At 50.3% G+C, this 25,327-nt stretch overlaps 1 protein-coding gene across 2 annotated transcripts in view; it reads right to left on the reverse strand.

Annotated features, from left to right (window-relative positions):
* The window catches only part of LOC101715321 (1-phosphatidylinositol 4,5-bisphosphate phosphodiesterase gamma-2), a 137,256-nt gene that overhangs the window by 110,567 nt on the left and 1,362 nt on the right, over positions 1–25,327 (reverse strand). Inside the window, exons 1-2 of one of the 2 annotated variants that reach the window (XM_087203635.1) lie at positions 22,692–25,153; positions 21,701–21,943 (exon numbers count right to left, since the gene is read on the reverse strand). In XM_087203635.1, coding sequence (XP_087059761.1) covers positions 21,701–21,893 — 193 coding nt within the window. In that variant the 5' untranslated portion in view covers positions 21,894–21,943; positions 22,692–25,153. Of the gene's footprint in view, positions 1–21,700; positions 21,944–22,691; positions 25,154–25,327 lie in introns of those variants that run through there. The other variant, XM_087203664.1, reaches the window with a different exon arrangement.

The raw sequence follows: 25,327 nt of genomic DNA on the forward strand, positions 1-25,327 counted from the left end.
TTCTGTTTGTGAGGCAGGCGGCGGAACCACTGAGCTAGATCCGCAGCCCATGACCCTAATTTTTTACGGTGCCGTCCATGAGGCCACAAAAGCCTCTCTAGTGTTTACCTGGGACTTACAAATAGATCAGTAAACAGGCAAATTCTCAAATGGCAAGTTCACAAATAATAGAGGTTGAGTGAAGATGCTGAGAGAAAAAAGCACATGCACACACATGTACAAGTACACACGTGTGTGTGTGACACACTCCTCATGGACAGAGAAAACAGCAAGCCTCAGAGCCGCCGGATTCTTACCCTCATGTCTCCTGACACGGGGTGGGGTCGGGTCTCTGTGTTCGCCTGGGCCCCCCAGAAGCTGAGCCTGAGAACAGGAGGCACATGCAATGTTATTTGGGAGAACATTTCAGGAAGTGCTGGAAAGGGAATGGGGTGGGGAGACAGGGCAGGGGACACAGCCAGGAGAGGGTGTGTTACCCAGTGGGGAACTCTGGGAACCAGTGCAGAATGTGCCTCATGTCCCCCAGACTGAGCACAAGTGGGCAAGGGTTCAGATCTGCCAACTCCACATCCAGCCATGGGCACCCCGAGAAGTGGTAACTCCCCATGGCAGCCTGGTGGATAGCCTCACACAGACTCACTGGTATTTGCAGCAAGAGATCTGGGCATGCAGCTATGTGACAAGCAGACAAAGACAGCCACCAACCATATCTATAACAGCCTCTGTTCCCCACCACAGAACCCATCCAGCCACAAGGCCAGTGGGCTCAGGGAGCCAAGGCCCAGATCGGCACTGACCCCCAGCTGCCCGGAGCCAACACCCACCCCTCTGGGTCCGCTGCCAATGGAGTGTTAGACCTTGGAGGGACTCGGTGGGAGCTGAGAGGACATCATCAACCTTCCAGGCAGCACTAATGGGCCCTTTTCCCTGTGGTTCTCAGGGGAGCATCACAAGCACCCCATATGACCTCAATTTCTCAGAGGGGGAAGCAGGGGCTGGTGGAGATTAAGGCATTGTTCAAGGCCATACATGGTAGGTGGCAGGGCTGGGAGTCAAACCCCTGTGTCAGTTTGGGGCCATATGGCCCTGTACAGCAGTCTCCTGGGCCATCCTGAGTCTTCTGGACATTCTGATCTTAAGTGTCAGAAGACCGCTTCCTTTGAGACTAATCAGGGAGGAGGAGCCACTTCTGAAATAACCTAGGGCCTTGGGAATGTGAAATGGTGCAGCCCCTTGGAAAACCACTGGTAGGTACTCAAAAGTGACCACATGGTCCAGTGAGCTCACTTCTTGGTATACACCCAGAGGAACTGAAAACACGCTTCCACCCAGAATCCTGGACACAGAGGCTCATGCGGCATCATTAATAGCTGGAAGGTGAAAACAACCCAACATATGAACAAATGAATAATATGAAGTCTGTTCATATGATAGAACATTACTCGGTCACAAGAAGGAGTGACACACTGCCGGATGCTACGAAGTGGATGAGCCTCCAGACCTCAGTGCCAAGTGAAAGAAACCAGCCACAAAGACCACATACGATATGTGGCCATCACATGACAAATGCACAGCAACAGAAAACAGGTTAGCGGTTGCCAGGGGCTGGGGAAGGGAAGACGTGAGGCATGATTGCTACTACGATCAGAGTTTCTACTGGGAATGCGCTGGAATTACAGTGATGGCTGTGCGATCTTAGGGTTCGACTAAGAAACACTGGCTTTGTATTCAAACAATGTATGTTCAAATATTCAAATCTGTATTGAATCTGTATTCAAAAATGTTACGCTGAATCTCAATTTAAAGAAACTCGAGAGGAAATGAGGTGGGCTAACTGTCCGACCAGGCTATCAGCTCCTGTGTCAACCCAGCTGAGCCTGGGTCTCTCCCAGCTGAAGACCAGGTAGCCCTGGAGAATTCCCCTAGGAAGAGCATGCAAGCAAAGACCAGCTGTGGATGGACACCCAAGAAACAGGGAAGGACGCCCGCCCCAGGGACACGGGGAGGTGAAGGTCACAACTTTTTGTTGTGGTGAACAAATACCAAGATCTCTTCTTTATCTTCCAAAGACAAGCAGGGCTGGGGGAGCCCAAGGGAAAGGGACGCTCTCCAGCCAGGCAGTAAGGGGTGTCCTGAGATCCTGGGTCTCAACCTCCCAGCCACAGGAGCTGGGACCAGGCTCTTGGTCCCCCCCAAGGACTCGATGTTTCCATCATCAACATCTTACCTTGACGGAAGTCACAGAGGAATCCCAACTTTCAATTTTTTTTGAAAAATGGAAAAACCTGGGTGATAAACAGTGGGACCTAAGTAGCAACATCTGCCCTCCCCCAGGGTGGGACATGCACCCGGCAGACACAGGCCTGGCCAGGACGGCCCTCACTGCACCCTCTGCAGCCCAGGGCCTGGAAGCCCCATGCCGAAGGGAGGGCACCTCTGGATGCCGGGGCCTCAGGCTGACACCCCTGGATTCCCAAAGGAAAAACAACTGTTCACAGCACAGCCGTTTCCATTTCCTCCTCTCCAGGATCAGGGGCAGGGGCCAGAATCATACCAGGCAAAGCGCTCTGTGAAGTGAGGCAACAGAAGGGCAGTGTCCACCTGAGTGGGTCCTGTGCAACAGCACAGTGTAGCAAGCGGCAGCAGACCGCGACCAGCAGGGCTGCCTGCAGATCCAGCCTGGCCACTCACCAGCTGGGTGACGCTGGGCAGGTGACTCGACTCCTCTGTGCCCCAATTTCCTCATCTGTAAAACCAGGGTGATGATAGTATCACATAGGAGTTGTGAGATTCAGCAAGGTGTTAATACACAGAGCCTTCTCAGAACCGGGCCAGGTGTGTGATGGGCCCTACGTAAACATCAGCTCCGATGACGGACGGGGAGACAGGGATGGCGATGATGACCAGCAGGGGCTTGATGAGCTTCCTGCCTTCCATGATGCTGAAAGTGGCCCTCTTGCCTGAAAACACCTCCTCCTCTGCAGGTGGAACCCCAGGCTGGGTTCTACCAGAGTGACCCACCTGCCCCAGTGGTCCGACCCCCTCAGACCTGTGCTGTCCCAGCCCGTAGCCTGCAGAAGGCCCGGACACCCTGTCCTGCCCTCCTCGGGCCCCAGAGTCTGCTCCTCCAGGTGCAGGGAGGAGAAGCGGAGAGGCAGAAAGAGCCGTGGACATCCGTCCCCACGGAGTCACGCCGTGAAGTCACCGTGTTCGGCCCGCCGGGCTCTGCCGCAAGTCCCCACGGAGCCCTGTTCACTCTCCCCACACCCACAGAGCTCGCCTCTCACCTTCTCCAAGTCCGCTCGAATGCCATTTCTCAGCGTTCGCCCACGAGCCCCATCCGTGACCCTAACGATCCCCCAGCCAGTGTCGTTTCTCTCCACGTACATACAGTTCACGCCGTCACCACCTGCAGGACACGCGGTGCACTGGGTCACGTGGCTGCACGCCGTCCTAGGACCGTGTGACGGCACAGACTCCAGCTACAAGCTGAGTGGCACCGACTGCGACACAGGCAACCCCGGGAGAAGGTTCCATCCACCGTGATGACCAGGACGTGTCCAGGGGCACAGCTGGAACTGGACACTCAGACCTCAGCACGCCATCAGCCCTAAACACAGGCCAGCAGGTGCAGCCAGGTCCACATGTTCAGCCTCTGGGAAGTGAATGCCACCCAACACCACCAAGCAGACAGCACCATCGCCTCTGCGACACCTCAGCACCCACATGGGGAACACAGCACTGCAAAAGGAGAAGACAGGAGTGTCCCAGAACTGCTTTGTCACCTGCGGCCGCCAGTGGCCAGACGTGGCTGTCAACCACTCAGTGTCACATTGCCCCGAATTGAATGTAATGTAGACATAAAATGGACACTGGAATTTGAAGACTCACACCAAAAACAATAATGCAAAATGCAATAATGCTACATGTTAAAATAATAACTTTGGAAACACTGAATTAAATAAAATATATTAATATCAGCTTCACCTATTTCTTTTTTTTTTAGTGTGGTGACTAGAAAATGTAAAGCTACACACATGGCTGCCCCTGGTGGCACATGCTGTATTTCCACTGGACAGTGCTGGCTAGAGGCAGCCAGCTGTGGCTTCTAGGGACAAAGAGATGGCTCAGGGATGCGGCGGGCAGGAGGTCAGAGGAGTCTGTTCGGATCTTTTGCCCACTTTTTCATGGGGTTGCTTGTTTTCGGACTGTTGTGTTTTAAGAGTTCTGGGTCTATTTTGGATACAGGTATTTATCTGCTCTTTTGCAAACATTTTCTTCTAGTCAGCGGCCTGTCTTCTCAATCTGTGAATCTAAAGGTGCCTGGGGCATGGTGACTGCAGAATCCGTCTGAGATAGTTCCTCTACAGGACCTGGTAAACTGGTCGAGTCACTCAAGTTCAGTTTACTTGTCAGGAAAATGGGCAAAACTCACAGGCTGATTTTGATGACTGCACACTACACATGAATATCCATATACACAACCACAGAGCTATGTGTGTGTGGCAGTGCCCAGCAGGGTACTGACACACAGCAGATGTCTCATCCATACACCTTCAAGGCACTCCCCAACTTTCAAGAATACACCCCATCTGAAGGGCTGGGGATGTAGCTCAGTGGCACCACGCCTGCCTGGCAAGCACAAGGTCCCGAGTTCAATCTCCAGTACTGGAAAAAAACAACAACAACATCCCACCCTGGTGCCAGCGGTACTGCCCAATGCCATTTTCCTAGCTCCGCCTAGAGGTAGCTGGTGGCTAAGAGGGGCAGTGGAGCTCAGGCAGGCAGCTGGGAAGTGAAGCATTATTATCTCCAGGATACTGTGAATGGGTCACTAGGCATGGACACTCTCACCCTAGGCACAAAATCTTGCAATGATGAAAATCTGTGCCATACCTCACCCAAATCTGAACACGCCCTGAGGAAACTAAAACAGGCCATCACCTTCAAACACCAGTCCTTTGAGCTGGGTGTGGCGGCGCACACCTCTAATCTCAGCCCTCTGGCAGGCTGAGGCAGGAGGATCACAAATTCAAACCCAGCCCGGCAATTTAGTAATTTAGCAAGACCCTGTCTTGAAATAAATTTTAAAAAGGGCTGGGATGCAGCTATTCCCCTGCTGGCCATCTTCTCCAAAGAATTAAAAGAATCATACCACAGCGATATATGTGCACCCATGTTCATAGCGGCACAGCTTGTAATAGCTAAAGCTTGGAAGCAGCCCAAGTGCCCATCAACTGGAGACTGGATAAAGATGATGTGGTTTTTTTATAAAATGGAGTACTACTCAGCCATAAAGAATGAGAAACTAGAGACATTTATAGCTAAATGGATGCATATTGAGGCCATACTCTTAAGTGAAATAAACAGGACACATATATGTAAATACTGAATAGTTTCTCTAGTGTGAGAAACTGATAGTGTAAACAAGGGTTAAAATGATTAAAATGAATAATTGATAATTTGCAATAGGAAAAAAGGTTCCAAGATGAAGGAGTGAAGGGAGGGGAAGGGGAAAGGAAAAGAGGGAAAGGAAAAGCTATGAGAAAAGAAAAAACAATGGAAATGAAGTCTATGTAAATAGGGAAGGACAGAGGGAATGAAAGCCGCACAGGGAATGGGGAAAAAAATAAGAACCAAAATATATCATGTACAGGTACAAGCACCCAGTGATAAATGGAAACAAATTGTATCCCTAAAATGTACCAATGAAAGAACTAAAAACAAAAGGGCTGGGATGTAGCTCAGTACAAGCGTCCCCGGTTCAATCCCCAGTACAACACACACAAAGTCCTGGTCCTTTGGGAGCTGGGGGTGGGAGTCACATAGTGTGTAATTGCTTTATATAAAATTATCCAAAATGCCCCGAATACACAAACGTGGGCAGTAGATCATTATCACTGGGAGTAAGGGAACTGCAAAGGGTACTGGGTTTTGGAGGAAATGACAAAAGCATTCTAAAACTGTGATAATGCCTGCACAACTCTGAATACACTGAAAACCACTGAACTGTGATACTTTCACAGGAAATACGTGGTAGGGGAATCATTTCTCAAGAAAGCTATTGTTTTAAAAAAATGAGAAAAGCAAAAATCTACAGGCTCTTCCTCAAAAGGTGGCAGGCACACACCTAGTGAGCAAGCACCTACTGGGCACAGCTGGTGCCAGGGACCAGGACACCCTGGACACCACGCACGCTGAGGGAACTGCCGGTCAGCTTTTCCTGCCAGACAAAACTCTGGCTGGCAACTCGGCATGGTCATATACTTTTGTAACCAATTCCAAATTGGAAGGTCACTCCAGCCTCATTCTGGAGAAGGGAAAATGACACCCAGTTCCTATCCCAGCAGCGGGTAGAACCACTGGAATTGAATCCCAGCCACCACCCTTGGAACGCTGCTGGGCTTTCATCCACATTAGAGTTCTCATGGAGAAAACCCGGAAAACATCAGTGCCACAGAGCTGAGTGAACTAAGCCAGGGTAGACCAGGAGCCAGGGCAACGGGGAGGCCGCTACAGCTCTGCTGCCACCCCACGGCCCTCCCTCACCCAAGAGAGCAGACTGGCCCTGAGGTTTCCCAGCCCAGGCCAGAACAAATACCCAGCAAGCGGGAAGGAAGCACGGACCACACCCACAAGACTCGGATTTGCCCCCAGATTTCCCCTCTATAAAAGCTAACGCCCAGACACGGGGGAGAATGAAGAGGGGTCATAAGAGTGGGTGTAGCCTTCCCACCCCCCAAGATCATCATCAGAGATGTGTCCTACAGAAAATGCCAAGAATATGGCTAAATTTAGCCCTAAAAAAATATTCCCAGGATCAAGTTTTGACACAGGAGAACAGGAAGCTATGTAATATTCAAAAACACAGGACATTGGTTTAAAAAATAAGATGGAAAACTACAGTCATTAAAACAACATGGAAGACACGGATTTGTTGAAAGGAGATTTTCACAACTGAAAACAACCTAAGTATCCAGCATCAAAAGGAGAGGCCTATGGTGTACTTGTTCAGTGAAACTATTCACAGCAGTGAAAATAAAGCTACTGGCTTGGCGTGGGAGTGCACACCTGTTATCCCAGCACTCATACACAACCCGGGCAACTTAGCAAGACCCTGCCTCAAAGAATTTTAAAAAAGGGATAAGGATGTAGCTCAACATGAAGGCCCTGAGTTCAATCCTCAGTACCAATAAAAAATATATTTTTTTAAAATTAAAAAAATAGCCAGGTATGGTGGCACATACCTATAATCCCAGCACTCAGGAGGCTGAGGTAGGAGGATTACCACAAGTTCAAGGCCAGCCTGGGCTACATAGTGAGTTCAAGGCCAGCCTGAATTACAGTGTGAGACCCCATCTCAAGAACAAAAGAAACAATCAAAAACAGCTATTGCTATCAGTACATAATCCTCACAGACAGCATACCACACAGGGAGACAACATTCCACGCAGTGTCTTTTATGTGGAGGCAAGCAAAACATATTACTATAGGTTAATTATAAATTTAAAATTTCAAAGTGGGAAAAAAAGCATGAGAATGACAACTGTTGTGTCATGATGATCTGCTTTCTCTAGGGAGGGAGGGGTACACATGAGGACCTTACTGTACAGTATTTCTATTTTATTTCTTTAAAACAAGGGCTGGGGATTTTTAGCTCAGTGGTTCCCCAGTAGTTACCAAAAAAAAAAAAAAAAAAAGATTAAAAAACCCAAAAAAGATCCAAAGCCGTATCAGAAATTGTCCAGGTTGATTAGGAGACCATATTTGTTTCCTGTTGCCACTATAACTAATCACCACAAGCAGGGTAGCTCAAGACAATGCCTGTCTACTATCTCACAGTGCTAGGGGTCAGAATCCAGCGCTCTCACAGCTGAAGTCAAGGTGTCAGCAGGGCTGGCGGCCCTAGGAGAGAACCAGTTCCCTAGATTTTCCTTGGCTCCTGGGTCCTCCCTCTATTTTCAAAGCCACAGGGCACCATCTTCTAATCTCTCTCTGACCCTAGGCCTCATGCCTCCCTCTTATAAAGACCCTTGTGATGCATTAAATCCAACTGCATAATCTAGGATGATCTCCCTTTTGAGAACCCTAACTTAATCTCACCAGTAGTCTCTCACCACGAAATGTCAGTCACAGGTTGCAGGTATTAAAACATGGACACCTTCACAGTTGTAGCTAACGCTAAGTGTGCTGAGAGATCTAAGCCTTGCCCCAAGGTGTGAGCCAAAATTAAGTCCCCAGTCTTCATGAGAGTCCAGGAGGTAGACACCCCAACCACCTCATTTTCAAGATGGGTCCAATGGGAAGCTAAATAATGTGACCACATTCACAAAGGTCCTAAGCAGCAGAGCCAAGCTTCGAACCCAGGGAGTAAGAACCTCTCTCATATTATTCTGTTCCAACCTCAATGTCTAAACTAGTTCATGGCAATAAAATGGTCATAGGATAACACAAGGAAAAAGGCAGATTAATAAAGTGTATTAGGAAAGTCTGCCTTTTGTGAAACTGTATTCTTGTCTTGCAACAAAAGACCAGGAGATGAAACATGTCCCACACATCACATGCATACCTCCAAGTGGAAGGCTAAGGGTTGTTTCCTTACCCAGTTATAGTTTGTATTGTTTTGTTTGTTTGGCAACACTGAGGATTGAACCCAGGGCCTTCACACTGAACTACATTCCCTACTCCTCCTTTAATTTTTTTTCTTTTTCTTTCTTTTTTTAAAATATATTTTTTTAAATATTTTTTTTCCTGGGAAGTTTAGTTTATTCCTCTAAACAATACTTTTCTTTGGAAAACAAGCCCCGTGGAGTTTCTGCCATCAAGTTGTTTCAGTTTAACTTATTTCTAGACGCCTAGTACATGCCGAATTGAAACTACAGGGGGAAAAGTTCTAAAAAGTAGAACCTGGGCTGGGGATTTAGCTCAGTGGTTCCACCACCTGCCTCAAAAGCGGAAGGTCCCGAGTTCGATCTTGGTACCAAAAAAAAAATAAAAAAAAGAAGTAGATCCTACAAGAGGAAAACTCAAGCCATTGTAACAAATATTCCTTTAAACACCAAGATAGCTCAACACTTCAGACAGATTTAGTCTACTAAAGAATCCGGCCCGGTAACTACACGCTTAGACCTCAGGAAGTTAACAGTAAGCTATATGTCAACCTGTTAGAACAAACCAAGGTGAAAGGCACTGCTAGCTCTGCTTTAGTGCCTAAAGTATCACAGCATCCCTTGAAAGAAGAAAGAAATCTTATCTTCCCCGTAAGCAGTTGTCATGCCATACAGACTTAATGTTAACCAAAAAATCCTTGAAAATAGATTGTCAGCGGGAATGAAGGTAAAGTACTGAGCAGCCTCGAGTCGTTCTTCGGACAGAGCTTAGTCCACGTCCATGCGTGAAGTGTCATCACCTCCTTGAGGGGCGGCATCTCTTCAGTGACAGCAGCAGTGGCTTCATCAGCGGTGGGGTCATCCTCATCAATACCAAGCCCCAGCTTGATCATCCTGTAGATCCTGTTCGCCTGTGTCTGGGGGTCCTCCAGACTGAAGCCAGAGGACAGGAGCGCGGTTTCATACAGCAAGATGACCAGATCCTTCACAGACTTGTCGTTCTTGTCAGCCTCAGCCTTTTGTCTCAAGGTCTCAATGAGACTAAGTCACTAAGCTCCCCGGGCTGGGCTCAAACTGTGATCCTCCTGCCTCAGCCTCCTATAGTGCTAGGGTTACAGGCGTTGTCTACCACACCCAGCTCCAGTTGTGGTTTAAAATGTTTCTACGATGATCCCATGTTGCTACTATAATGAGGGAGAAATAAGAGCTGTCTTAGCTGGGAAAAACAAAGCCAAGGCAAAGGGGACCTGCTCAGGAAGCTAGCATAATTTGGTCCCCCTTCCTGCTCCCCAGGAATCCAGGACCTCCTCCTGCTGTCCCCCGTGGAGGCTGTTCCCACAGGCCAAGGCTGGTGTGAGGCCAGGGAGCGGTGGGTGTAGAACCCAGCCAGACCAGGGACCAAGAGGGAGCTGCAGCTCAGGACCCCAGATGCTGGGCCTGGTGGGGGAACCCGCACTACCTCCTCCCCCTGTTGTAACTTCGCTAGTTTCCAGTCTACAAATTAGTAAGTTCCCACTTTTTTCTTTCTCAGCACACAATCCTTCACACACACAGAGACATCGCCCCCTCCAAATTCTCGTCCACCCACAGCCACCAGCACCGCCTGTGCAAGATAAAAGAGGCAACTCAGGGGGTGAAGGGAGGGCAGGGAAGGGGAAAAAATAGGAACCAAGATACATCATGTAAAGGAACAAGATTCCAATGGTGAGTGTAACTCTATTATATACTTGAAATGTACCAGTAAACTTAATGGGAGAAAAAAAAAGAGGCAAGTCACCGCCTCTCCCCACGGAGGCTGAGACGGGGAGCTTCAAAAACCCAGTCAGGAAAGGAGCCGCCCATCTACACAGCCTCAAACCCCAGGCTCCCAGCCCAGCAGGACACGAATTCAGCTGTGCTGGGAGAAGCTCTCCTGCTACCCCATATCCACGGGAAATTTGAGGCCCCTCCAGGCAAAGGCCAAGCAGGCAGCCCCAGGTCTCATGGTCACTATGTGCGGGGCCTGGCCCCCTGGGTTTGTAGTTGAGGGAGGCTCTCAGGATGCCCCGTCTTAACTCCAGATCCACCCCCATTGTCAGGAATGAAGCAGGGCACTGGGCACAGGGATGTCCACATCCTTTCCCTAGCTGCTCCACTGACTGGGTAACAGGAACACCTACCACAGGCCAGGCACACAGGCTGGGTGCTGGGGATGCCGGGCAGATAGGAGCACAGCCTCCCAAGTTCCCAAAGGCCCAGCCCCAGGGGGGAAAAGTCACTGCCGGGATTTCCATATCCAACCCAGGCTGAACAGCACTCGAGCCTCCTCTGGGACAAAACGAGCCAGGTCATCGTGGCGGCCTGCTGTGCAGCAGTCTCCACTCACAGGAAGACACCTGCCGCGGGTGTCCAGAGGCTCTTTCCAAAGGGGTTCACCCAGGGCGCCTTCTAACAGGTCAGCCACTGCGGATGGGGTCGTCTACACGTGTCCCGTTCTGTGATTCAGGAGCCGCAGTGACAGGGGCAGGCAGCCCGCACTCTGGGGCTGGCGCTGCTCTGGGAGACGGACGCTACCTGAGGCCCCAGCCTGGGCTTTTCAGAGCAGGATGTGGCCTCGGGCCAGCTGCTCCCTCCCCTGTCCTCCCTACTGACGGCCAGGCAGAGGTGTTCCCCAAATCCAGACAGCCTGTGTCCACATCCCACACTGCGGGAGGCCGGAGAGCTGCAGCCGCTGCCATGGGGATTGCCCAATGCCTTTCTAAGGGATCCGACCCCTATGACAAGGGCCCGAGGTTGGAATTATCATCCTCCCATCTCACAGCGGTGGGAACCGAGGCACAGATGGGTGATGTTTCCTGCCTCAGGCCACACCGCTAATAAGTGATAAAGGCAGGATTTGAACCCAGGCAGACTGGCTCCACGGTCCCCATGTCTAACTGCTCTGCTCCCCACAGCATCACAGCCCAGGACAAGACCAACACTGCCAGGAAATAAGATGACCTTTGGCATAAAGCTGAGGTTCTTAAATCCTTGACGACCAACTCCAACTTGTCTGGGATACCCACAACCAGACACAGTGATGGCAATGGCTGTGCCTGCCCTGCTGCCCTCCAGCCCCTCTTTTTGTTGTTGGTTTTTGTTGTTTTGGTACTGGGGATCAAACTCAGGTCCTTGAGCTTTCGAGGCAGGCGGCAGAACCACTGAGCTAAATCCCCGGCCCTCTCCAGCCCCCTCAAAGGGGACCTGTGGTTTGCCAGGACTGCCACTAAAGCACGACACAATGGCACCTTGAACAATGGGAATGTTTTGTCTCACAGTTCCACATTGGTCTTAAAAGCAGCCAATCTCTTGTGAGGCTGAGGCAGGAAGAGTCCAAGTTCAAAGCTAGCCTGGGCAACTTAATGAGACCCTGTCTCAAAAAATTAATCAGACAAAGGACTATCTAGAATATATAAAGAACTTAAGGCCAGGGATTTAGCTCAGTGGACACATGCCTGCTTCACAAGCACAAGGTCCTAAATTTGATCCCTGGTACAGGAAAAAAAAGAAAAAAGAGCTTAAAAAACCAGACCCCCCAAATTTAAAGACCCAGTTAAAAAATGGGCATCTGAAATGAACAGACATTTCTCAGACAAAGAAGTAAAAGCAGCAAATAAGCACATGAAAAAATGTTCAACATCACTGGTCCTTTGAGAGATGCAGATGAAAACAACACTGAGATTCCACCTCACCCCACAAAGAATGGCTGCTATCAAGAAATCAACCAATAACAAATGCTGGTGGGGCTGTGGGGAGAAAGGAACCCTTCTCCATTGCTGGTGGGGGTGCAGACTGGTGCAAGCACTGTGGAAATCAGTGTGGAGATACCTCAAAGAACTAGGGCTAGAGGTCCCATTTGACCCAGCTATTCCCTTGCTGGGTATCTTCCCCAAAAACTTAAAAGAATCATACCACAGTGATATATGTGCACCCATGTTTATAGGGGCACAGTTCATAATAGTTAAAGCTTGAAAACAGCCCAAGTGCCCATCAATGGGAAACTGGATAAAGAAGATGTGGTTTTTTAATAAAATGGAGTACTACTGAGCCATGAAGAATGAGAAACTATAGTCACTTATAGCTACATGGATGCATATTGAGGCCATACTCTTAAGAGAAATAAATAGGACACACATGTGTAAATACTGAAGTTTCTCTGGTGTGAGAAACTAAAAGTGTAAATAAAGATCAAAATGTATAATAGAAACAGGAAGACAAGGTCTAAAGGGGAAGAGGAAGTGGGAGGAGTAGGGGAAAGGAAAGAAGGGAAAAAAATATGAGAAAATGAAAAAATGGAAACAAAGTCTTTGTAAATAGGGAGGGGTGGAGGGGTTGAAGGGAGGGCAGAGGAATGGGGAAAAAAATGAGAACCAAGGTATATCATGTGTAGGTACAAATTCCCAATGATGAATGTCATCATACTGTATACCTAAAATGTACCAATAAACTTACTGAAAAAAATGATAAAATTATAAAATAAAAAGGGCTGGGGATGTAGCTCAGTGGTAGAGCACCACTGGGTTTACTCTGCAGTAACACACACACACACACACACACACACACACACACACACTGCAGCCAACACATGCACATACCTGACTGGAGCCTCTCTCAAGACTATCCTGAGCCAGGCAGAGTGACCCACACCTGTAATCCCAGCACTCTGGGAGGCTGAGGCAGGAGGATTGCAAGTTTGAGTCCAGCCAGAGCAACTCAGCGAGACTGTCTCAAAATAAAAGGTAACAGAAGGGCTGCAGTGCAGCCCAGTGTGAAGGCCCTGAGTTCAATCCCCAGTACTGCAAGAATCCATCCTTGAAAATCTCAAAACTGCAGGTGACAGGGATGCCACAGAAAGGACAGGTATGGACAGAGGGTCCATGCTGAGTGGTGAGAGAAGACCCAATAGGACAGGCGAGGCTGCCCACAGAGACGTCACACAGAGCTCTTGTCACAGAGGGAGGTCCTCAGTCCGGAGAACCAGCCACCTGCCCTTCCCCAGGGGTAAGACTATTCACTGTCCTTAGTTCCCACAAGACCCCCCAAACCCTGACATCGATCCCTGTCAGCCTTCAGTGGGGCTCCTACAGATGCCTCTGCATTCCCCAAATTCAGGGGCCATAAGAGCCAGGAAAGATGCCCGCAGAACCCATTTCCCCACTCTGGGCCACCTGGACCATGTTTCCCAGGATCCTTTGCCAAGTTCTGGCCAATCAAAGGTGGGAGGAATGGGTATGTGGGTTCTAGGTCCTGTCCACAAAAGCCCAAAAGCACAAAAAGCATTCCCAGTCCTCTTCCCCCACGAGCTACCAGACTGAGGGTCCCGTGGTGACCTCCAATGCCACCAGACTGCGCAATCCCACAGGATTGTGGGCTGAGTTGGGCCACATTTGTATTGCAGCAGGAAGTAAGCTTCTATGTCATCAGTCACCTCGACTAATAGGGAAGCTTTAGTGCCACGGCCCCACTAGAATGCTCTCCCCACAGAGTACCCATGCCTCTCTCCTTCCCATGCCTCAAGTCCCAGCTCAAATGTCAGCTTTTCTGAGAGCTCCTGAGGCCTTTCCTAGCCACCTGGCTGGCTCCTGGCTGCTATCAGTGTTTTTTCTTTCCTAGCACCCACCACAATCCAAAATGACTACCCAGGTTGAGTTTGGCTTTTTCTATCCTTTCTCCAACCCTGCCAGATCCTTGTGGGGTCAGCACTGTCCTGTTCACTGCTTTATCCCCAGTGACAAGTACCAGGTGGAGCGACACATGCCAGATCTCCTGAGTATTTGCTAAATGGCGAGAATACTGGTGATCACCATCCAGGATGAAAGACAGTGCTCAAATAACAAGGCAAGGACCGGGGATTTAGCTCAGCGGTTCCGTCGCCTGCCTCGCAAGAGCAAGGCCCTGAGTTCGATCCCTGGTACCCAAAAATAAATAAATAAATAAATAAATGAAAATAACAAGGCAAACCAATTTCCAACCACCCAGCATACACAGCATGATCGAAAAATACAGTTAATGTTTAAATTTTTAAAAATTATCTACAGTAAAAGACATGTTGTCATTAATCCCTCTCAACACACTCCCCCTCGACTTCCAACACACTCGTCCCATCATTCTTGCTACTTTCTGAAGCCGTTCTGGAAGTCCTTTTTCGTGAGTGTCTTCAGATGCACTCTCGTGGCTGCTTCAATGTCCTGAATCCATGAAAAATGCTCACCTTTCATGGTCATTTTGACTTTGAGGAAAAGCCGGAAGTCGCATGGTGCCAGATGGCGAGCACAGTGGGTGAGGACACACTGTAAGGTTTTTCTGAGCCTGCCTTTCCGTGGGATGGCACTTGGCAGCGGCCCTCAGCATAATTTTGATCAAACCTCCTAAAGACACTCACTAAGGAGGTCTTCCAGAGCTGCTTCAGAGAGCAGGGAGAATGATGGGATGTGTTGGGGGGAGAGACATATATACACACATTTGTTTTTGTTTAATGGGAAGGAGACCAGGATAGATTTCAGGATGAGCCAAGATACTTGACTTCAAGTCACCCTTCATTGGCCTTCACCAATTCACCCTTCACTTGACTCTTTGCCACCCTTCATTCAAGGTCCCCTCCTCTACGGCCTCTGTCTTCACACCGAGCTGGATGAGGACCGAATCTCGGCGTCTCCAGCACTTAGCAGAGCACATCCTCTGATCCTCTGATCTTTTTTTTTTCCTTTTTCAGTACTAGGGATTGAACCTAGGGCCTTCCTGCTAAGCTACATCCCCGCTGCCACCCTCCCTTTTTTCGACAGAGTCTTCTCAGTCACTGAGAGACCCGGGCTGGGTTCACACTTGAAATCCTCCCACCTCAGCTTCCCAGGGCGCCGGGATTACAGGTCTGTGCCATCACACCCAGCTAGAGCACATCCTGTGCACACGGAGGGAATGAACATCCTTCCCTCCGACTCAGTACGGCTCAAGCCACCGGGTGCTTCTCACTCAGGCACGGAACAGAAGGTCTCTGGGCTTGCTTGGGAAAAGCACTACACAGAGCAGGGAGCAGAGCTGCGACTCATGGCAGAGGGAAGGAACTCCGAGCACAGAGCGGTCCCCGGCCTGGGGCACATCACCAGGTCTGCCTCCTTGTAACTGAAGTGGGGATAACGCCCCTCCACAGGTCTCCATGGAGGGCCAATGAGCTGCGCATGGATGTGCTTAACTAGGGGCTAAGCCGCAGCGAGCGTTTATTACAAGGGCTCCTGCCATCACCATTACTGCCTGGCAGGCAAGCCAGGAGGCGGATACAGAGGTAACAGGCAGCTCCTGTGTCTGACAGTCTCTAATTCCTGGGCCACCAGGACTTGCCAAATATCAGCAGGCCAGGAAACACGCCCAGGTGAAAGTGGGAAGTTCCTGATAAAAGCCCATTCAGCAGCGATGAACAAAGGCCAAGCCCTCGAAGCTGGCTCCTGTCTATGACCCTATCCAGACCCACAAATGGGCGACACCACACCCAAGCCACCTGCCAGGCCTCCCAAATGAACCAGATCCAAGGGGACACTAAGGCTCCACTCGGACAGGGCCCAGAGCCAGCGCTTTCCTACGTGCCACTGCTCAGCTGGGACCCTCAGAAGGGGAAAAACCACATACACAGCCCATCCTGGCAGCGACACAGCTCCTCCCTGCACTCCGGACTCCTGCTCGGCTCAGAGGGCCAGAGGGAAGGAATCCAGCAGGGCCTCACCCAGCCCCCTCGCTGCTAGAGTTAGCCGCTGTGTCTAGGGCATGGTCCCCGCCCATGGCACTCTCCGGAGGGCAGGTGGCTGGCGGGAGGTCTTCAGGTCACTGGGTGTGGGCACTCGGCTGGAACAGTGGGACCCCAGCCCTTTCTTCCTCTGTCTTCCTCTCAATTCACGCCCCATAGCCCCATATTGTACCCCACAAGCCCAAGGCGATGGGGCCAATGGATCACTAATGAAACCTCTAAAACCCTGAGCGAATCTTTATGCTCTTTGTAAATTGAATCTAAGGCATGTGTTACAGTGACACCAAAGTCACATCCCTGGAAAGGGAAAGGGCACTGATGACCAAATGACAAGTAGCTCGCTCAAGATGCACAGCAGCTCAAAGGTGGCCTGGCTTGGGAACCCACACCCAGTTACTTCTTCTTTTTGCTTGTATTTTATTAATTTGCAATGATGTGGTATTTCCCACATACAAAAAAAAGTACATTGAATAAAATCCATTTCATTCTCACCCCATAAGATAGGAACAACTATGATCACATCATAATTAACAGAGAAACTGAGGCACAAAGTAGTAAAGTAACTTGCTTCTGTACCTCCAGTAGTTGGCAGCGCAGAAATGGAATCCACAACTCTGGCATCAGAGTCTTCCTCATTCTGTGGCTACTTCATTCAGGTGGCCACCACCAGGTTCTGCTACCCTGGATATGCACACCAACCCTCTCCATGAGGGAGTGGCTCTTTCCTTGAACTGAGCTGAGCTGACTGACCTGGGCTGGTGTAAGTGACTTCCTGGAACCTCGTAAGTTTGCAGTGTCTGCCCCAGACCACACTTGGTCAAGGGTCCGACAGAACTCAGTGTCCCAGTTGTCACCATCAAGGACCAGGTGTGAGTGAAGGTCCCACAGCCTTCCACACCTGGTGACACCCACTGAGCACCACATATGACCTCAGACTAGGTCACAAAGAGCAGAAGAATCACCTGGCTGAGCCCTGACCAGGTCCCTGACTATAAATCTACTCATCTGCATTATATGGCAGCCATGGGTTCCACCTTGGGATGCCATCCGCACTGGCTACCTGGAAAACCCCTCCCCCAACTTTTCACCCTCAGCTCCTCCACTATGAGGCCCCCCCCAATTCCATGCTAACCTCCTCAAGACAGATTCCAGCCCTTCATGCTCCTCCCATACCCAGCCATGATACCAAACACAGTCCTACAGGGTTTGGTATCCAGTTCTGTATCTGTCCCCCCTCTTTCAGGCTGGTGCTCTGTCCTTCCTCCTCTTCCTCTCTCAGCAGAGCCTCAGCACCCAGTCTGATGGCAAAGAGGGGCTGAACACAAGCGACAGACCCCTGTTTACCAAGTGACCTTCCATAGCTCTAAGCAAGCACACAGGGCCTTCAGAGCAGGGTCTAACTGCAGCACTGCTGATGTTCTGTGCATGACCATTCCTTGTGATAGGGCTGTCCTGTGCCTTGCTGGACATGTAACAGTATCCCTGACCTGTCCACGCTGCACTCTGCCCCCAGCTTACATGTCTCCAGACGCTGCCAAATGTTCCTCCAGAAGGGGGACAAAATCCCTGTGACTGTGAGCACAGCAGCTGTGATACGTGTGCAGTCACACTGCACATGCCAAGAACCCCAAATAACATGCCCATGTGGCCCTCGGGGGTGCCTGTCCCCTGCAGGCCACACAGTGACCAGCAAGTCCTTGCAATCTAGAAACTCTGAGGTTCCTAGAGCAGGAGGTTGCCCCAAAGATGTCCCCCTTTACAGCAGGAGACTGGAAAGGTGGCACCAACTGTCCTCACCCACGGCCTACAGGCCTGCTCTCTCAGAGCAGTCAGAAGGATCCCCCCACCACACTGGGGACTGAACCCAGGGCCTTCACCCCAAGCTGCATCCCCAACCCTTTTATGAGACAGGGTCTCACTAAGACCATAAGTTGCCCAGGCTGGGCTCAAACTTGCAATCCTCCTGCCTCAGCCTCCCAGAATGCTGGGATTAGAGGCGTGTGCCACCACATCCAGCTGAGAGCACCCTTTCTAAGTCTTTAACCCAACACTGGCCTTTTCCGTCGCTCCACAAACACTAGCATCTCCAACAGGACTTCATGGCATATTCAAAGTCACAAATCTAGTCACTCTGCCCATCTTTCCAAAACCTGTGAATGGTCCCTATTGCCCACCAGAAATGCCAGAAAAAGCTCAGACATGGAAACCAGACCTCAAAGTCCTACATGAGCAGGACTCCATTCATTAGCAGCAGCAGCAGCAAAAGTTGGAAGAGCAGCAGGACCCCATGCCTGAGCACCCACACACACCACGGACCTGCTGAGCCCCTGTTATAACCTTGTGGGGTGGGCACCCATGTGGCTCCCATTTACAGATAAGGAAATAGAAGCTCCGCAAGGGGAGGTCACCAGCCCAAGGTCACAGGGCAAAGCACAACCAAGATTGCTGGGAATGGAGCCCCACCTGCTGGGACCTAATCACCAACAGGTTCTGTGAGGGTCCAAGTCTAGTTCATCACTGCTGTATCTCCGGTACCTCGGACAGTACCTGAGAGAGGTGGCATTCAAATGGGGTAGAGCAAAAGAGAGGAAGGAGGAGGAAAGGCCGGGAAGTGGTGTAACTGAAACCTGGCTGGTGATCAGGATCACCAGGCGCTTCCAGGAGGAAGCGGAAATAATGAGGCTCCCTCCATCAGACAGGTGGAATAGAATCAACCGATTTTACAAAAGGGGTAGGGAGAACCGCAATACAGGCCAAAGGCTCCAAGCCAAACCCTGTGCCCATCAGAATGAGCTTCTGGAGAAAACATCAGTAGCTGTAACCAGGTGTTTCTGACGGTCGGCCAGGCTTAGGACCCACAGGTCAAGGAGAGAAAAGACCTGGTGTCCACTCTTGGTGTGGCACAGCTGTATCTGCCACCAGTGCTGGTCCCTCCTACATCCCCACCCCAGCAGCGACAGTTCCAGGCTACCTGGGAGGTGGAGGGGATGAACACAAGTGATATGAGGTGGGGGAGTTAGCTGCTTCCACACACTGGCATTTTCAGGCCTGACTTCCAGCTCCCTGTCACCTGGAAACTGCTGGCTCTGAGGCAGGAAGAAACCTCTGGGAGCTGTTTGGTGTCACTCAGAATGGGATCGGTGGAGAACTAGGCCTGGCTCCCCGGATCTCCACTTGCTTGGCAGGTGGGTAGACTGGGGAACAGCACGGTCAGACCTAGCAGCCCCATTGGTGGGGTGTTGTCAAACTGCCCTTCAAAGTTACAATCTGCTATACCCTTGACCTCGGAAATATGTCTCCTAGGAAATAGTCCTTTGGGTACACTCACAGGTGCGCCTACAATTCTAACCCCAGGATGACCCTCCAACACAGCTGATGGGAAGGCAAGTTGGGCAGCCTCTTTGGAAAGCAGCCTTGCAGCTCCTAAAATGATCACACAGAGCTGGGCATGGTGGTGCATGCCTGTCATCCCAGCACTGGGGAGGCTGAGGCAGGAGGATCAATGCAAGTTCAAGACCAGCCCAGGGGATATAGTGAGTTCAAGGACAGGAGAGCCTGAACTACAGAGGGAGATCTTGTCTCTCAAAAATAAATAAACAAACAAACATGATTATACAGAGTTAGCACAAGACCCAACAATGCCACACCTAGGCATATACCCAAAAGAAACAGAAACATTAAGATGTGTTATATACATGAACCAACTCCCTATGATGAAAGTAATTATATACTGCAAACATGTACTAATAAAAATTTAAAATCAAACACACAAAAGAAATACATACATCCACTCAGAAACTTCTAATCAAATATTCATACCAGGGCCAGGGATTTAGCTCAGTGGTTCCGCCGCCTGCTGCGCAAGCATGAGGACCCGAGTTTGATCCCTGGTACCAAAAGAAAAGAAAAAAAAGAAAAGAAAAAATAAAATAAATAAATAAATATTCATACCAGCACTGCTCATATTAGCCAAAAGGTAGAAGCAACCAGATGGTCGTCAACAGATAAATGGACAAATTACGGACTATCCCTATACTGCGGTGCTGTCCAGGAATGAAACTGATGCACGTTACAAAGTAGATAAACCCTGGCAACATTACGGTGTGGGGGAAAAGCCACAAAAGGCCACACAGTGTAAGATTCCATTTATTTGAAATACCCAGAACAGGGAAATTTATAGAAACTAGGCAGATTAATGACAGCTTGGGGCTGGGGATAGGGGGTCAGAGGGGAAGGATGACTCAAAGGGATGCGGCCTCTTCTTGAAGTGATGAAACTGTTCTAAAATTGAAAGTCCTGGTGCTTGCACACACTGGTGATTACACGAGTCACTGCATTGAGCATTGAAATGGTCAGCTGCATGGCAAGTTAATTACATCTCAATAAAATAGCTATTTTTTTTTTAAATGCAAAGCATAGTTAGTGTAGTTAATGACCCAGACTGGAAACACCAGAAACTGTCCACCTCTCAGTTAAACCTTTACAATGTGCCCAGACATTCCTGTAACCAAGAAAGAATGAGGCAGAGTGATAAATGCTGATAAGGAGCCTCCCTGAGCTAATTATTAAGTGAAATCAAGGTGCAGGAGTGTTTCTTGATAGTTCATGAGTTGCGCGCACGCACACACACACGCGCGCGCACACACACACAGAAGATATTCCTACAAGACAAAAGGAACTGGTAATGAGCTTGTCTTTAAGGCATGAATGAGGGGCTGGAGAGAGACATTTACAACTTCTTTGATGCTCTGACTCCAGAGGGTACATTTTAATTTTTCTATTGATAACTAGTTAATAAAAAGACAAATTAAAGCAAGTCTATGCATCTGAAAATTCCTTACTGTGCTCCTGCTCCATTTGTTAAAGTCTCAGAAACCTCAGAAACTGAGCCAACTGCCAGAGGGAAGGGAAGTCGGGGAGAAAGGAGGCACCTCCATCCAGCACCAGAACCAAAACTTGATTTGAAAGCTGCAGCTCAGTGACAGCTCTCTGAACTTGGATCCCAAATGAAGGCCTGTCGCCACTGTGGTTTGCAGAGAAATGCAGCCAGCATTTGGCTACTGTCAATCCTTAGAAGGGGCAGACAGCAGACCAGCGTGGAACCACAGGGTCCCTGGGCCTGGTAGAATATCATCTCCGAGTTGGAGGACTCAGGTACAGCCCTATAAAAGGGGCAACACTGTCACACTTTGTTGCTACTAGGCAAATGCCAGTCCTACCCCTCTGATTTTTTAAAACAATTGTATCAAACCAACATGCACTGCAACAATTGTAGCCACTACAGGCAGAAAGATGAAAAGGCACTGGTCTGGCAGATGCTGGGCCTGACTGTACTCACAGAAGCCCTCGATCTTGTCCGCAGTCTTGCTCCAGGCCACCTGCCTCGTTTCCATGATCACCTGGACTGTCCTCCGCTCAGGGGTGGACTTTCGGAAGCTGAACACCGTCATGACCGTCCCCAGCTCCAGGGCTCGCTTGATCTGACTCTTCTCGTATTCCGGAAGGGCGTCCACATCGACCATGGTGGTCATTGTCGGCCACCCAGGGGAAGAGAAAGGAGGCAGGAGAAACGGATGGGAGGCTGGAAGAGCAGAAGAAGGGAGTGAATTGGTCTGAATCAACTGAGAGGGGTTAGTTAACAGAACAAGGGTGTCAGGGGCCCAAATCCTGTCTCCTGCCTACCAGGATGAGTTTTAGGAGAAGTCAGCAGGGCAGAGAGGTTTAAATGGGGTCCGGGTGGGGTAGGAGCCCCTGACCTCAATGACCTGACTGTTAGGCCAGCTTTGAATAACCAAATCACCTTGGCCCGGGGGTGGGGACCCCTCTCCCCAAAGAATATTTGAATAGCCAAAGTAGCCCAGGCTTGCCTCCCCAATGCCAGCATCCATTTCCAACCTGCCTTTCTAACCATCCCTTTATTTCCTCAGCAAAATCAGGCTGGGGAAAACAAAACCAAAAAATCTTCAGAACGGGTCTGTGGAGCAACTGATTGCTCTGGATGGAAATGAGGCCCAAAGGGCAGGAAATATCAAGGCTCAGCAGCCTCAAGTTCAAGTCCTGCTGCAGGTGCGAGCCTGGAGATGGAGGTCCTGGCTGGGCGGGTTGGCCTCCCCTTTGCCAGCTCACCCCAGGGTCTCTGCCCATGGTCTCCCCGCTTCAGCCAGAGATCGCTCGTTCCAGAACATGAACATATCATGCCGCTGTCCTGCTCAAGACCCTGCAGGAGTGCCCTGGGCCTCCTCTGCACCTCTCACCTGTCCTGCCCCCTGCACACCCAAGGCCACAGCATCTACCCCAGGTGGCATCAAGAACAAAGGGCTCCATGACACCTGCAGGCCCGCCTCGATGCTGGCTGCAGACACTACAAGAAGTCACTTGGCCCAGGTATGGTGGGGAATGCCTGTAATCCCAGCACTCAGGAGGCTGCAGCAAGACTGCCGTGAGTTCAAGGCCAGCCTGGGCTACACAGCAAGACCCTGTCTTAAAAAACAAAACAAACAGGGCCGGGGGTTAACTCAGCGGTTCCAGCGTCTGGCTTGCAAGTGCAAGGTCCCAAGTTCCATCCCTGGTACCAACAAACAAACAAGTCACCCAAACCCTCCAGGGCCTTTTCCACCCAGAAGAAGGCAATATTACCTACCTTGTTCTAAGGATTAAACAGGATATGCTATCTCAGGCCCTTAATACAATGATACACAGCTGAGCGCTCCTCAGATTCAGCCAGTATGACTATTACCACCAATTGTTCTGCATCCTCCCGCACCCTTGTTACTCTGCACACCCAAGGTTACAAAGTCACTCTAGAGGGTGCTTCCCCAGCAAAGACCAGGAGGCCTCCAGCCTGCTCAGCCTCCCCAAGTTGCTAAAAGCTGGGTCTCAGTTTCCTCCGTTACAAAATGAGAGCGAAGCTGGGTCAAGGCCAGTGGGGAGGACTTCAGGCTGCAATGCACAGGACCCTACCTGGTCTTTAAGCAGGGCCTCTGTGCATGCTCACCTCACCGCAGGTTGGTATGGTCATTAATCAAGGGTCAACTCTAGGCCAGGCCTGAGCTGGGGACTAGGATGCAAACGAGGAGCAGGGGAGAGGCCAGGCCTTGCCCTTTGGCCCTTCCTCCCTCCCTCCACTGCAGGTGGTAACAGAAGGGCGGTCGTGCTGGCAACATCATTAATGACACCTGCTCTGCCTCCTGGGAGGCGGACCCAACAGACAGTGCGGAGGTGAGGGCAGCAGTAGAGACACAACTGGGGAGGAGACAGGGAGCAGCAAGGCCCCCTCAGAATGGGCCTCAGGAAGCTTCCGAGAGGAGGAGGTGCCCGAGTCCAGTCTGTAAAAAGGACAAGGCAGGAGGGAAGGGGCCTGTCCAATGAGGCAGGACTGGCAGGGTCTGCAGAGCAAGCTCACTGCTGAGCACCAAGGCATCGCCTCAGGACAGGCGCCTGAAAGGGCCTCCAGCCATCCCCCAGGAAGACTGGAAGAAGGCTGCGCCCCATCCTCTCCTAATTGGGTGCAAAGCCTGCTGATCTCATTGACTCAGTGAGAAATGCTGGAGGGGAAAATAAAGTCCTGAGAGGTGCACTTACTCCATGAAGGGCAAGAAGACAGGTGGCGACACCGCACCGCACCGGGACTCAGACCCTAGTCTCAGTCCCAGCCCCCTTCCTTGGCACCTGCTTTCTGGAATTCAAAATCCTGAGACAGAATCTGGCCAGACATTAAATTAGCAGCCCCTGCCCCTTCCAGAAACAGCAAGGGACTTGTCCAAGGTCACACAGACAAGAAGTGGCAGAACTGGGATCTGAACCTGGTCCAGACTGCAAAGCTGTGCGCTGTGCTGACTGCCCTGGGCACCTGACTCTTGAGTCCTCCACTTCAGGGTCTAGAGGGCAGCCCAAGCAGGACCAGAGCAGGAAAACTGAAGCTGCTTTGCAATGCCTGCAGTGAAACAAAAACCCAGACAAGGCACCCAGGCCTCTTGCTTTACAACCTGGCTCAGGGACTCTGGGGTCCGACACCCAAATCCAGCCAGCTCCCCACTTAGCTCTCCACAGTGCAAAGTTCAGTGCCCAAGGCAAGGTGGGGGGGGGGGGGGGTCCCCTGAGCAGAGGGAAGGGACCGGCCTCCACAGCAACCTCTAGCTTGCTTCTGCTTTTTCTCTTAAATGAAAGAGGCTCATTTCCGTTTCTTATCCTCAACGGGTAACTTTGTAAAATAATACAAACATGGCTGGGATAGAATAAGCCACTTTATCACTTTTACATTTCAAGTCTTTCACTTTGAAATAAACTCTTGATACACAAGAACCTCAAACCATGAAACAGGGAAGATTTCTCCTCTTCAGTGCTCTCGGGACCTGAACCCAGCAGAACTGAACCCCTGAGCAGAGCCCCCATTGGCTGCTGTATCTTATACCCCAGCAGCATCAGCAGGCCATGCATTTTTACCAAAGGAACCCAGCAGTGTGGACCACCACAGGATGAAGTATAAATTGGTTCAAAAAAATTCTTTTAGAACCACCTGTGAGCATCTTTTAAACTGTAAAACAGCCCAGTGTGGCACATATACCTATAATCCCAGCCCTCGGGAGGCTGGAGGCAGGAGGATCAAGTGAGTTCCAGCCCAGCCTGGGTTACACAGTGCATTCAAGGCCAGCCTGAACTACATAGTGAGACCCTGTTTCAAAAAACAAACAAAAATGTAAAACAAGCCTATGCTTTGACCCGGCAAGCACACGCATGCACAAAGCGCCAGGCCCAAAAATGTTCACATAAGCAGCATTTGTAACATAGAAACCAAATCTGCCCACCACTGCGGGGGGGGGGGGGGGTCCCCTTAAGTATACAATATAACATGCACATTAACACTCGGAAGCTATGAAAAGAATAAGGGTTCCTGATAAACAATTTGACCCGCAAAGATTCACAGCTCTTTGATGAAAGCTGCAGAGCACTGCCTGTAGCATAATCG

Source organism: Heterocephalus glaber, unplaced genomic scaffold, assembly GCF_053883595.1.
Source record: "Heterocephalus glaber isolate CG9 unplaced genomic scaffold, H.glaber_assembly_v1.0 deba00000071, whole genome shotgun sequence".
Lineage (NCBI taxonomy): Eukaryota > Metazoa > Chordata > Mammalia > Rodentia > Bathyergidae > Heterocephalus > Heterocephalus glaber.